The sequence below is a fragment of the Carassius gibelio genome, chromosome A18 (genome assembly GCF_023724105.1).
Source record: "Carassius gibelio isolate Cgi1373 ecotype wild population from Czech Republic chromosome A18, carGib1.2-hapl.c, whole genome shotgun sequence".
NCBI classification, from domain to species: Eukaryota; Metazoa; Chordata; class Actinopteri; order Cypriniformes; family Cyprinidae; genus Carassius; species Carassius gibelio.
In genome coordinates, this window is record NC_068388.1 from 15,623,854 (window position 1) to 15,636,390 (window position 12,537).

General features: G+C 36.9%; 2 protein-coding genes across 2 annotated transcripts in view; one reads left to right on the top strand and one right to left on the bottom strand.

The window, feature by feature from the left end:
- Window positions 1-3,116, bottom strand: part of LOC127934355 (GMP synthase [glutamine-hydrolyzing]-like) — a 28,010-nt gene extending 24,894 nt beyond the window's left edge. The window contains exons 1-2 of the mRNA XM_052531680.1: window positions 2,907-3,116; window positions 546-724 (exon numbers count right to left, since the gene is read on the bottom strand). Of these exons, the coding sequence (XP_052387640.1) occupies window positions 546-724; window positions 2,907-2,933 (206 nt within the window). The 5' untranslated portion in view covers window positions 2,934-3,116. The remainder of the gene's footprint in view (window positions 1-545; window positions 725-2,906) is intronic.
- Window positions 3,117-5,544: 2,428 nt separating this feature from the next.
- LOC127934594 (acetyl-coenzyme A transporter 1) lies at window positions 5,545-12,529 on the top strand. Its single transcript, XM_052532076.1, has 7 exons — window positions 5,545-5,779; window positions 6,420-7,203; window positions 7,832-8,034; window positions 8,158-8,342; window positions 8,819-8,936; window positions 10,240-10,455; window positions 10,550-12,529. The coding sequence occupies exons 2-7, from the start codon at window positions 6,462-6,464 to the stop codon at window positions 10,715-10,717; spliced, it is 1,632 nt and encodes a 543-aa protein (XP_052388036.1). The 5' UTR covers window positions 5,545-5,779; window positions 6,420-6,461; the 3' UTR covers window positions 10,718-12,529.
- The last annotated feature ends 8 nt before the right edge of the window (window positions 12,530-12,537 follow it).

The following is a 12,537-nucleotide window of genomic DNA, read 5'->3' on the forward strand; positions in this document are numbered from 1 at the left end:
CACATTCCGACTCTCAATGTTCACAGCTTCAGGAAAACACAACAGCCTTGTTTCCTTTTATGTCCTCACAGGTGGAATGCACAGCCCTCACACTGTGTTCTCTCAAGGACAGACCAACTAACAAAATAAACCAATATCGACTAGTGCTTTACAAATTTCTAAATAGTTGCAGGTCTTAAAAGAGAAGCTGGGTGATTTTAACTGTACAATAACAAAATCTGTTTGCAGTCCTCAATAGTGCATACAAAAAAAACCTCACAATACATAACCTCCAACTTTTTACGACTCAATAGCAGTGTGTTCCTATTTTGCCACAAATTCAAAATTTCAAACTAACAAAAATTGATCAAAACTACAAGCAATGAAGGTTTATCATTCTGATGTCTGCTGCTTTTAAAGAAAGAAGGCGTTTGATTCACAGAATCGTAGTTCAGTTACCAAAGCCATATCAAACATTTCTACTTTGTAATTCAATTAGGTTTCCCTGGCACATGAGAACCAAACAGCATCTACTACTACATCTATCTTATGACCGATGGGCTCACCTGAAACCCTGCTCTCTGATGGCGAAGGCTGGCGTCTCCAAAGGCAGAATCTCAGACTGGACCAACAGCTCTCGTACCCGCCGGTCAATCACTTTCCCATACTGTGCTCCTGCGTCTAGGATCACCACGGCACCCTCGTAGGAACATAAACCATCTTTAGGCTCTCCGATGATATCCAGCTGCAGATACACACACACACACACACAAAGCACAACGAAGAACACACATTACATCATACCCCATGCTAAGCAAGTAAAATGCTACTAATTCAATTTGTGATGCATTTAAAGGCGCGTGTGTGCATGTGACTGGAGACTAAAGATGTGCTGCTTCTGATAAATCACATGAGTCATGGGAAGGTGATGTCCTGTATAGTGCATTTAAGCATTACTTCCTGACCCTGCATGCTGTGAATGAATGAACACACAAAAATGTTAGGGAGTCATTTCTAAAAATTTGTGATATCAGGCAAGCTGATTAATAGGCGCAAATTTGGTCATTTCAGTCCAGTTGGGTTATATTACATATAATTATGTCCTTATTAAATATCTTATACAATTTCAAGATTCATATTTATATATTAAATGTATATTTTTTTAAGTACAATATAGACTATAGTTCGTCAAGTTATGTAGGTTTATGTATGTATACACACAAAATAGTAGAGGTGTAAAGTGAGTAAATGTAATTAATTGCTGTACTTGCCTACTTACTGTAGTTTTTCTGAGTGAGGATCAAAGATAAGCAACTTTTACTCTCTACTTCACTACACTTTTGAATACGTATCTGTACTCTTTACAATTGCAATTAAACATTATATGTTGCACGACACATAGTTTTTTTTCTGCAGCAGAATATTTTATAATCGCAGACTACAGGGCACTGAAAGTAGCTTATCTTGTGTGTTTTGCCCTTCCTCACCCAAACTTGTCAACATCATGGCGCCTTTACCTGAATGCCTTAGAAATTCAATTCATCCAGTAAAGGAAGGCTTTGACTTTTTAATTTTACTTAAAATTAACTGTTCTTCTGTATACTTAACCTGTTATTTTTGTAAAATACAATAAACAAATTAACCAAAAAAATAAAAACTCCATTATACTGAAGACATATTTTTGAAGGATATTGTTTTTGTTTTATTATACTTCTAAAAAAAGGGTGTATATACTTTTTACATTTATCAATAGTAACAATTCCTGCACAAGGATCAACATTTTATAAATTCATAAAAAGTAAAAAAGCTAACACTTTGCAGTCAGATATATTTTACACTTTATTATTACATGGCCTCAAAATATGGGCTATCAAGCGTGACTAAAATGAGCAACTCAAAAGATCAAAACAGCAAAGGATCAAATTTAGATCCTCAAGAAAACTCAAAAACACAAATTGACGCTTGAGGGATGGACAGTGTAACTTATACTTGTACTAAACTATATATGGACACTATAGTCTTGAGCAATTCTTGAAAATCAAAAATAACTTTTTAGATTGTAAATAAACTCCAAACACAAGATCAGCGAAGTAAATATTGATCAGCTATTATATCAGTAAAGACAGAATAATTACATGCTACATAAGCATACACATCTCACCATAGTTTATAAGTGCGAAACGCTCCCACGTGGTTTGAGAGCGCACGAAAACAGCCCTGCAACACGAACCCAAAACAGCAGAAAACGCCGGTAAAGGGCGATTCAAGTTTTTATAATGAACACTTGAAACAGTGCAAACATGAACTGGTAGTCGTTTAATATTTAGAAATAAAACAAATACCAATATCCAGTATGAAAACGCGCTGGCCTGTACATCAGTTACAGCTCATAATAGCATGTTAACACAGACCAGCTCAAGTTTTCAGTTTTATCTAACGTTACTTAAATGTAAAAAGGATAAATCTTTTTAGCTGCGTGTAACTCAGCCGGGTTTCGTGGGAGGCTGTTTATATCAGCCACAGCTCCGAGCGCTCATTAGCCAAGGCAGCTCAGCTTGTCACACTGATTGTGGCTAACTAGCATTAGCTTAGCTAGTGCGCGCGAGCCAGGCTAACTGAACGCGCAAGCTTCTCAGGGCTGCGCGCGGGTGAGCCTCTGAGCTTCGCCCGGGGCGAACATGGATCTCATACCACGACATCATCCAAGTGGAGTGCTGTAGGCATGGGACGACAATAAAAATTCACCACATTACCAAATATCCCTTAATAAAGATAAAACGGACAGCAACAGCTCGCACTAAGTTTCCCTGCGCAGACAGGGCCTCGTTTGTACGGGAGTAACGATACCAGTGGCGAGTACCAGTGATAAGCCCAAGGACGGGTAGAGCAGTTTGGGTTCTGTACATGCTTAGGTCGGCTTTACTGACCTTGCTCTCCCCGTTGCACAGCGCCATGTACGTGTGATGTGAAGCGGACAGTCCTGTCTTGCCGTGTTTGTGTGGTAAGCGTGTTCAGCAGCACCTCTCTCTTCCGTGTGATAGTTGCCGGTGTCACTCACTTGCCTGCTGGACGCTTACTAAAGCAGCTCCGAGTCCGCTCCTCTGTTTGCTCGCGGTATGCGACTGCTGAATAGGGAGGAGTTTGACGTTGAGACTCAGAAAAGTTTATGTTGGCTGGGGGACGACGTCGGGCATGGGAGCCCTAATAACTATTTGTTTGGTACTTTAGCATAAGAAATATATATATATATATATATATATATATATATATATATATACTTTTATTTTATTTTATTATTTTTTTTTGGGGGGGGGGGGGGGGGGTAATAACCAAATAAATTATGTTGAGATCATTTCAGATTTGATCAGATCTTACAGTATGACGAATCCATTTATAGGTTACAGTTATTGCAGGTTCTGTTGAGAAAGATTTCTGCACAAATACTTTTTTTAATCGATGACATAAATTAAATTAAATATTTGGCCCCTAAAAAAAAAATATATATGTATGTATATATATATATATATATATATATATGTGTATGTATATATATATACCAACATAAATAAATTGGATGTCAATGGTAAGAAATACTGTTTGATAACCAACATAATTCAAATATTTAATTTTGTGTTTTGCACAGGATTTTCATTTTTGTGTGAACTGTCCAAAGACTATCCATTCAACAAAACACAGTAATAACTTGCAGTTCAGTAAGTGAGTTTTTTCTTGAGTTTCTTTTGACTTATAAAAAGAACTGGTTCACAAGAGTCGTTCATTCAAGAACTGAACTAGCGTGGTATGGTTTTATTATTTAAATGAAGTGGCTCAGAGGCAGAGTTTGTTTGATGTTTCACTGCTAGATTCAGTAGATTCGGTAAATAGTCAGAAGTCTGATGATGCATGATGTTGCCGTCAACAAGCAACCGGGTGAGACACAGTGCCCGGGACTGATCTAAAGTATCCAGATAGAAATTTGTTACCCATCCTCAATGGGAAAGTGCCCAAGCAACATTAAGCCTAAGACTTCCATAACAAACTTGCTTATTCCCAACCCTAGTCGACTCATCACAGTGGCAATAGAATAACTTTTTGTGTTGCAGACTCGTGGCCTTCCTAAAATTTAATTAATAAAATTTAATTGTCCAGTGGAAGTAATTGGATGTGTGTTTAAATTAAGCATTTAGTCATAAAAAAGAGCTTCATTTACACTGACATCTCACAACAGGAAAGATTTACTTCTAAAAAATTACAAATAAAATCACATGTCATGCATTGTAGAATCACATGAAGTGTGTAAACTACATTAAGTTTTATGTTCATGAACAAAACAAACATTGTAGGTTCCATTTGTATCGCCTAGATGCTCCCCGTTTAATGACATTGACTGCACTTTTGCATTACATGACACCTATATCAGAATCAGAATGAGATTTATTGCCAGGCATGTTTACACATACCAGGAATTCGTTTTTGTGACAGAAGCTCTGCAGTGCAAATAATTATTGTCAGTTTTGTTAGCTTTATATTAATGCGTTCTTGTTTGCCACAGAAAACAGAATTCAACAATTGATTGAATAAATGAAAACTGGCCTAAATGAGTCCCCAGAAAATGGCAGTAATTCTGGCTGCAAATTGACAAAGTCTGAGTTAGTTTACACTCACATGTGTCTGGTCACATGCTTTTATTCAACATTTTTAGTCATGTGCATTTAAATCTTTTTACTGATTTCACACGGCTCCACACACTGCACATACTGTCACTCATTATCTCTGTAGAGAGGAAATGGGGGATGTCCTTTTTCACAGTGAAAGCATAAAATGGCTCATAAGAAAGAACGTAAAGAGCTCAGACAACCCTCTGCTTTGTATAGGATCACATGGTTTTTAAAGATCAACATTAGTATAGTACAACATCCAGGTGTCATATAGCATATGAGCACATACGTTACATTATATATGTGTGTATCACTGAAATAAGGACAACTGTTATGTTAAACATACACATTGCTTTCTTCCAGTATTTCTCACAGTTTCTTTTTTTAATTTATGGCTGCTGAGTAATTACACACTGCAACTGTGGCCTTGTGTGAACAGGATAGCTATTTCAGGCCATGGTCATATGTGTTTTAGATTATGATTTATGACTTTCGTTTAGTCTGGTGTTTAAAAAGTCATTACATTTTAAGCCAGTAATACATTTTTGAAAAGTACCAGGAGGAAGACAGTGATCATTGGTATTTCTTACCAAATTCTTACTTAAAAATATCAAAGTGTCTACAAAAGTATTAAGCTGCACAACTGTTTTTAACATTAAAAATAAGAAATGTTTCTTGACTAGCGAAATTCTGCTATGCATTTCTTCCCCCGAAATACCCACTAAAAATGAAACAGTTTGTGGAGTTAAATGCAGCATAAGAAAGTTCTCTCAATAAATATATAAATTCATAAACTTTTCAAAGCTGCATGGGCAGGATTTTTATTCTCTTCAGAAAAACGGGTTGTGAATTACAGGAAACTACGCGGAACTAAAAACAGGCGCTGTAAGACACGTCAGCTGGAGCATTCGGACACATTTTACAGACGCACCGCTCTGGCTTCCTTTTCATTTCAGCTGTCAGGTCTTCTAACAGCGCTTCCCGATGTCTTGTAAACTAGGAATATTATATGTTTATGCACAGATATTAATGTGTCAGTAAGGCCCTGCTTATCTGAAGTCAAGGAACAGTGTTTTTATTTTCTTTTTCATTTTGTTCATTGATGTCTTGACTTGTCATGTGGAATGTCATCAAAGTGCAAGGTATCAGTGTATTTTCTGCTTCTATACCAACTCATTCTAATGTGGTTCTTTTGTACAAAGTATGTTCGATGATCAAATTGTGTTGCATGATATTTGTATGTTTACTCAGCTTTAGGTGACCAGAATCAGAACTAGTAGTTATTCTTAATCATTAATGTGTTTCGTTTATTGGTTTCACGTCAGAGAGCTTTCCATGAAATGGAATACATTATTATTATTATATTATTTTATCTAGTCTTTAATTACGGAATAGTATAGTAATACTGTTATAGTAAACCATAAAAAAAAAAAAAAAAAAAAAAACATTTTTAGTATTTGGAACAAAACAAATGCAAACTATATATATATATGTATTTATCATCAACTTAACTTAACTTAACCTAACCTCTGCTAATGGCCAAGACTTTTTATTTAAGAACTTTTTGTACAAAAATAATAAACTGAAACCGAAATGAAACTTAAAGAAATGAATGCAAATGCTATAAATAATAATAATAACAAAAGCTAAAACTTTACTACTACTAATAATAATGAAATTATCTCAATGATACCAATATAACACTACTTCCAATAAGATGTTATGCTATTCATTCATTGGTGCAGCTGGTTTAATTCATTCATTAATTGTTTTTACACACAGGTGTTTTGAGGACATATCTGGACTGATGTTCAGCAGGTTGAGATGGAACTGTCTGAATGTGTCACACAGAAGTACGGGAGGCTGCGGAAGCTTGTGGTGTCCAGCTCTGATATGGATGAAAGGGAATCCATTCTAGAGGTTGAGTGTGACGAAGAGGCTCTTCTACCACAGTCAGTCAGGGCTGATGGACAAGCGAAAGCATATCGTGGGATCAAAGGAGAACTGGGCAATGTGGCCCTGTTATTGTTTTTGTATTTGCTTCAGGGCATTCCCTTAGGCTTGGCCGGGAGCATCCCTCTCATCATGCAGAGTAAGAACGTTAGCTACAAGGACCAGGCCTATTTTAGCTTCGTCTTTTGGCCCTTCAGTCTAAAGCTGCTCTGGGCTCCCCTGGTGGACTCGCTGTACCTGCGGCAGTTTGGCAGGAGGAAGTCGTGGCTGGTGCCCACTCAGTACCTGCTGGGTCTTTTTATGCTTTACCTGTCAGTCACGGTTGATGCAATGCTTCAGACAGATGGACAGAGTGGGCCAGATGTGATCACACTGACCGCAGTCTTCTTCATGCTGGCTTTCCTCGCAGCCACGCAAGATATTGCCGTCGATGGCTGGGCTTTGACTATGCTGTCCAGGGAGAATGTGGGTTATGCTTCCACTTGTAACTCTGTGGGTCAGACGGCTGGGTACTTCTTAGGAAATGTGTTGTTTCTGGCTCTGGAGTCTGCTGATTTCTGCAACAAGTATCTGAGGTTTGAGCCTCAGGAACGGGGCATTGTAACGCTCTCAGGTATATGCAACAAGTGTTATTTTTTATTTTTATAAATTAATATTTATGTTCAATAATAAAAAAAGGCACCGTAAAATCTTTGTACATTTGTTACAACACATTTTTTATTTTAAATAAGTCTTTTCCTGAAATCCCTCAACCCCCCAACCCTCTAAAAATATGAAGCAGCACAACAATTTTACATTAATAATAACAAGAAATATTTTTTGAGCACCAGATCAGCCTAATGGAATGATTTCTAAATGATCATGTGACACAGTAATTGTTTCTGAAAAGTTTAGAATATAGTATTTTTGAACATTGTTTTTAAATAATAATAAAAAATAATATTAATTTCACAAAAATAGATTAAAAAAAAAAAAAAAAATCTCCCCCCCCCCCCTTTAAATTAAATGCAGCTTTGGTGAGCACAAGGCAAAGACATTTTATATTTTAGTGTATATATATATATATATATATATATATATATATATATATATATATATATATATATATATATATATATGTGTGTATGTGTAATAACTACATTTACATATATACCCATATATATATATATATATATATATATATATATATATGTATATATGTATATATGTAGGGTAACTTAGTATGTTTTGTTCTCCTTCAGATTTCTTGTTTTTATGGGGGATTGTGTTCATGGTATCTACCACTCTGGTTGCTATACTGAAAAAGGAAACCAACAGTCACCATCATACTAAGAAGAAGCCTAAAGAGGAAACGCAGAGTGTTATGGAGACCTACAAACTTTTGCTCCGCATTATTAAAATGCCCACTGTCTTTACCTTCTGTGCCCTATTGCTGACTGCTAAGGTGAAGTTATTTAGCCGAGGCTTACTATGGTCATCATCTTCCTGTTTCATCTAGTTTGAATGTTGTAACGTTATAGCTATATGCAAATCAATGTATTTCTTCCCTCTTCCTCTCTACATTCAGGTCGGTTTCTCTGCTGCAGATGCTGTGACTGGGTTGAAGCTAGTGGAAACCGGGGTTCCTAAAGAGCAGCTGGCTCTACTGGCAGTTCCCATGGTGCCTCTGCAAATCTTGCTGCCTGTAGTTATTAGTAAATACACAGCTGGCCCACGTCCACTTGATGTTTTCTACAAAGCTTTCCCATTCAGGTACATACCGTATTTTTAGCACTATAAGTCGCACCAGTCCAAAAATACGTCATGACGAGGAAAAAAACATATATAAGTCACACTGGACTATAAGTCGCATTTATTTAGAACCAAGAACCAAGAGATAGCATTACCGTCTACAGACACGAGAGGGCGCTCTATGTTTTCAGTGTAGACTACAGGAGCACTGAGAAGCATAGAGCGCCCTCTCGCGGCTGTAGACGCTAATGTTTTCTCTTGGTTCATTACTCTCGATTCATGTCAAATTAATTTTGATAAGTCGCACCTGACTATAAGTCGCAGCCAAACTATGAAAAAAGTGTGACTTATAGTCCGGAAAATACGGTACTAAATCAACACATGCCCTAAGTCTTGACATTAAGAGCGGTGAAGTACACATGAATTGACAGCCACATATGTAATCATTAGAGTATTGAATAGAGTAATAGGATGCCTGTGGATTGTGTTCCTCAAAGGCTGCTGATTGGTCTGGGGTACGCCGTGCTGGTCTGGTGGACCCCAAGTGTTCGGCAGGAGGAGGGCTTTCCAGTGTATTACTATGCTGTTGTGCTGCTGAGCTATGCAGTACATCAGGTTAGTTTATATTTACTTGTGTGTACATATATATATTTGTTTTATTTATTTGATTAGTCAATAAATCTTAATTGATTATTTTCAGTTATGTATGTACACATACATTAAGTGCTATATTACATTGTTCGATTTTAAAATAATCAATTCAGATTACTGTTACATTTTTATTGATTTGATGACTACTTAAAGGGGTCACATGACGTTGCTTAAAAGAACATTATTTTGTGTATTTGATGTAATGAAATGCGTTTATGCTGTTTAAGTTGTAAAAAAACACATTATTTTCCACATACTGTACATTATTGTTTCTCGTCTATGCCCCGCCTTTATGAAACATGTCGATTTGTACGAAGCTCATCGGTCTGAAAGGCGAGGTGTTCTCTGATTGGCCAGCTATCCACTGCATTGTGATTGGCCGAATGCCTCAAGTGTGTGACGGAAATGTTACGCCCCTTAACATACTGTGATGCCGTCTGATGCAAGTATGATGCATTTCCTCAGCGACCAGCACAGATCAGCTCTAGGCATGATGAAGCAGATATCATTAGGGCTGGGCGATATATCTAACGATATGATCATGCGCATCTAATCAGTAAAGCTGCTTCCATGATTACCGCTAAATCGCCATCACCTGCTTTTAAATGGAGCAGCATTTTACAGACAGGGCTGTAGATTATGGACAAGCTACGCAACATCGCGTTTATTATCCCAGATGAATCGCCTTCGATAATGAACGCGATATCGCGTAGCTTGTCAGCCCAGCCCTAGATATCATCCTCTTTTGGAGGGCCAGACAAAGTACTTTCGCTTTTTTTAAACGAAACACACAGTCCCTCATCAACATGCTGGTGTGGAAACAACAATACAGAGAATACAATTGATGCCTTCTTTCTTTGCATGAACATTTGGGCAGCGTTATGCAAATCTTTCAACATCGTGACAGACATGTGGGGGCGTGCTAGAACGAGCCATTTTAGGAGGCGTTTTTTTTTTTTTTACTTTTTATAAAGAATATCTCTTTGGATTTGAGACTTTAGTCTTTGCAACTTTACATATCTCCTTTAAGCACCAATAGTTTGTAACACTACACAGAGAAAGGAAAATTGAAATAGCATCATATGACCATATCATGACGATCATATCATATTTAATGTGAAAATTTATTAACTACGGATTAACTAAGCAAACTACCCTTTTATAATATATAAATTATTAAAATAATGAATTGATCATTTAGACTGAATTCAACATACTCTTTGGTTTTCTGTACCTCTATTCATTGTGAAATGTCTTTCTCCACTAGGTGGCACTATACAGCATGTATGTTGCCCTCATGGCCTTTCATGCCAAGGTCAGTGACCCTGTGATAGGAGGCACCTACATGACCCTTCTGAACACTCTGACTAATCTAGGATCAGACTGGCCCTCTACACTAGCTCTATGGCTGGTAGACCCTCTCACCTTTAAAGAGTGCCAGGGAGCCCCCAGGCAGACGTGCGGATCGGTTGAAGAAGCAGGGGTAAGTGTTTAATTCAATCATATTTCCAAGCATTTGCTAATTGGTGACACTTAACTCTGCCCATCATTTGAATCCATTCTACTATTTTCTTCAGCTCTGTGTCAGAGAGGGCGGCACGTGTGTGACGACACTGGACGGTTACTACGTTGAGTCTTTGGTGTGTGTTCTGATTGGTCTCTGCTGGTGGATGTTCTTCGGGAAAAGAATGAAGCGGTTACAAGAAGAGAGCCCCGCTGCGTGGCATTGCAGGGTTGTCAAATAACATAGTCTCTACTGGACTCTGTCTCTTTTTTTAAAGTTACTTCATGCCTTGCCCTCTCTTTCCTTCTCTGGAGCAACTACTTCTTTTTGTCATGCTACAGCAGGCCTGTAGACCGGCTTTAAACTATGAAACAGTAGAATGTACTGTACTGTTACATTATTAGCATATCTGTTCCATTATCCCCAAGAATCAGAGCTTTTATGCCAAAATAGAAATCTGTAGAGATGGCACTAGCGTATGTGTGAAGTTCATGGTGGCATGACATTCACTGCACAGCTGCCTTATAGCGTTTGTCTTCGAAATACTTGAGTTCATTCCTGTGCCTTGTGCCTCGCTTTTTATAATTATCATACAGGTTTCTCCAAAAAGACTGTGGATCTTCTGATTTCATAAATGCCATAATGAAGAAGTAGTTGCTTTTTCTCCAGAAAGACTTGATGGTTGCACTTTATTTTATAGTATGTGTACATTTATGTGCTTATAGTTTACTTCCAGTGTATTTATCTAAGAAAGTTCTGGTAATAGAAGGTAACTACATGGGGTAAGGTTAGGTTTAGGGGGAGGTTCAGGGCTAGTACCTAGTTATTACATATTTATTGTAATTACTATAATAAGAACATAGTATGTACATGTGGAACAGGACTGTAAAATAAAGTGCGACTTGATTCTAATTGAGCTCTTCAGGTGGAATGTACGTATTTATGCAGTATAGACCCAAATTGCTTCAACAATCAAATAATTGGAAAAATAAAAAGGGTAGAAAGTTAACTAGTTAACTCCTGCAAGAAAAGGAAAAAATAATAATATTGAAAAAGACTCTATTTTCTTTATTTTTCTTTGTGTTTTTATGGCCAGTGAAGTTTGAATGTGTATAACTGAACTTAATATTCATGAAACCAGCTGTGCCTTTTAAGAAACCAGATTTTCTTAGCGCTACCAAAACCACCATCAAGAAAATGATCAGATTGTTAATAAATCGTTTAGACTTTAGAAGAAAGCCTGGAATTTACAAGTGTAATGTTTGTTGACTGGGATATTTATACGATCACCAGCACTTTAACTAATATTTGGTTTTCAGTGATAACTAGGGATAATTTAAAGAGATCGTTGACCCAAAACTGACTATTCAGTTATTAGTTACTCATTTTCATTCTTTAAAACTATGACTCTTTTAATAAACACAAAAGAAGAGACATTAGGCACAGTTTAAATACTGTTGGTAAACAAAGTTTTTTTTTTTCCCCTCGATTCTATGAAGTCAATGGCTGCTGGCAACTTTTTGTTTCCCAACATTCTTCAAAATATTTTATTTTGTGTTTAGCAGAAAAAAGAAATTCATACAGGTTCGGAACAACTTGAGATTCAGTAAATGATGGCAGAATTGTCATTTTTGGGTTGAACTATTGCTTTATGCACTGACAGCCTCAGTCTCCATTTACTTTTGCATAATCTTTTTCTATGAAAGTAAATGATCGAGACCGTCATCCTGACAAATCTTCTTTTGTGTTCCATAGTGGGGGAAATCCAAATGATCTATGTAAACTATCCCTGTAAAACACTGTACTATATGGATAAATATGTTACCTGGTGTCAATTTTTCTTCATGCAAATTTCTTTATATTTGTAATCTTCATTAAGTGTTCAACTTTTTGTTTTATGTCATATAGTGGGGAGAGGGTACAGCTGCAGTGTCTTTGGATCTTTGTATATACTTACTTTGCAAATGTTCCAAGGAACGCTTTTACCAACATTCCCAAACTCTATGTAAAATAAATGAAGGTCTTTTATACAAATAAATAAAAGGAAATCGGATACATTTG

Bases quoted from the DNA above. Each gene is read 5' to 3' on its own strand.
- LOC127934594 (XM_052532076.1), top strand. From the start codon at position 6,462: ATGGAACTGTCTGAATGTGTCACACAGAAGTACGGGAGGCTGCGGAAG. The intron at 8,343-8,818 runs GTACATACCGTA...TGTTCCTCAAAG, and splicing joins TACAAAGCTTTCCCATTCAG to GCTGCTGATTGGTCTGGGGT. The intron at 8,937-10,239 runs GTTAGTTTATAT...TTTCTCCACTAG, and splicing joins TGAGCTATGCAGTACATCAG to GTGGCACTATACAGCATGTA.